We start from the raw sequence: 1197 nt of genomic DNA, 5'->3' as shown, positions 1-1197 counted from the left end.
AAGTGGAACCCGAAATTGTTTTGTTATATTGTGAATAATGAAAGTTTAAATGTAATTGCTTTGGTGTTATTTTTATCCCAACATTAAATTCTGCTTCCATTTTCTATTCCCAACGTGATTCTCTTCCAATACAGCTAACAGGTTCAGCATAATAAGCACCGCCATCAAAGTAACGTAGGCCGTCGATGGCGGAGGCGGAGTCATCGGAGGCAGCTGCAACGGCGGTGGCAGATAAGCATAGTAAGCCTCGGCGGCTGAAAGGACACAAGGACTGCACTACCTCCTGTATTGCCTCACGTGACAGGCCACGTGTCATCGTCACCTCCGGCGAGGTTCTTTCTGTTTTCCTTCTCTTACCAAGACTTGCACGTGTGGCTGCGTAACTAGGGTTCATAACGCTTCCTTTTAATATATGCTATGTCATGTCTGATTCCTCGTCATGTTGCTTTAAATTTAACTGTTTTGTTCTGATTCAACGCATTGATTTTTATCTGTTTCTTAATTGAAAATATTGAAATAAAAGGATGGTCGTGTTTGCTGGTTTGACATGCGGTGCAAAGATGTGGCGAGACTGGTTATGGATGTTAGCGTGGAACCCGTCACTTCCTTGTGTTTCAAGACTGGTGAGACCATTTTCTTCTTTTAAATGTCATTTGTTCTTAATATTTGTTTTAGTATCTGTTTCACAAGGGATTCTAGTCATAAACTCTTTCTTTCAAGCTGAAAAGTGATTAACTAATCTTTTACTGATTGCAAATAGTTGTGCTTGGTGGTGCATCTTTACACTAATAACATGTTAATACCTTCACTCAAAGATTAATGATACAGGAACTTAGTGGCAGCTTGAAAGATAAATCATGCGGTTTCATATGTATTCTTGGCTTGATAGTCTTCATTGAGGGCTTCCAATATAACTTCTTTTATGAACAGCCTGTCAACATGTTTGTGATCCTAAATTTGATAACTCCTACACCATTAACTAACACTTCATATTCCCTAAGAAGTAAAATATTTTTTAGCTGACAAAAGTACTTTTGCTTGAGAACAGGGAATGAAGATATGATTTATGCCTCCTCAGGAACAGAAATCAAGTGTTTTGATGTGCGTCTGGTAAGCAATTTATGGGCAACAAAGAGGCTTGATTTCCAGTTTTACAAAATCATACACTCTTCTGTGTTCCACTTTCTATACTGAGTC

General features: G+C 38.7%; 1 protein-coding gene across 1 annotated transcript in view; it reads left to right on the top strand.

The window, feature by feature from the left end:
• Positions 58-1197, top strand: part of LOC107634048 (cellulose synthase A catalytic subunit 8 [UDP-forming]) — a gene marked incomplete in the record, with an annotated part of 11863 nt that continues 10723 nt past the window's right edge. Inside the window, 3 exon segments of the mRNA XM_021117500.1 lie at positions 58-332; positions 524-623; positions 1049-1110. Coding sequence (XP_020973159.1) covers positions 186-332; positions 524-623; positions 1049-1110 — 309 coding nt within the window.

Source organism: Arachis ipaensis, chromosome B03 (genome assembly GCF_000816755.2).
Source record: "Arachis ipaensis cultivar K30076 chromosome B03, Araip1.1, whole genome shotgun sequence".
Taxonomy (NCBI): domain Eukaryota; kingdom Viridiplantae; phylum Streptophyta; class Magnoliopsida; order Fabales; family Fabaceae; genus Arachis; species Arachis ipaensis.
The sequence above is the reverse complement of the archived record's forward strand: the minus strand, read 5'-3'. Positions and strand labels throughout refer to the sequence as shown.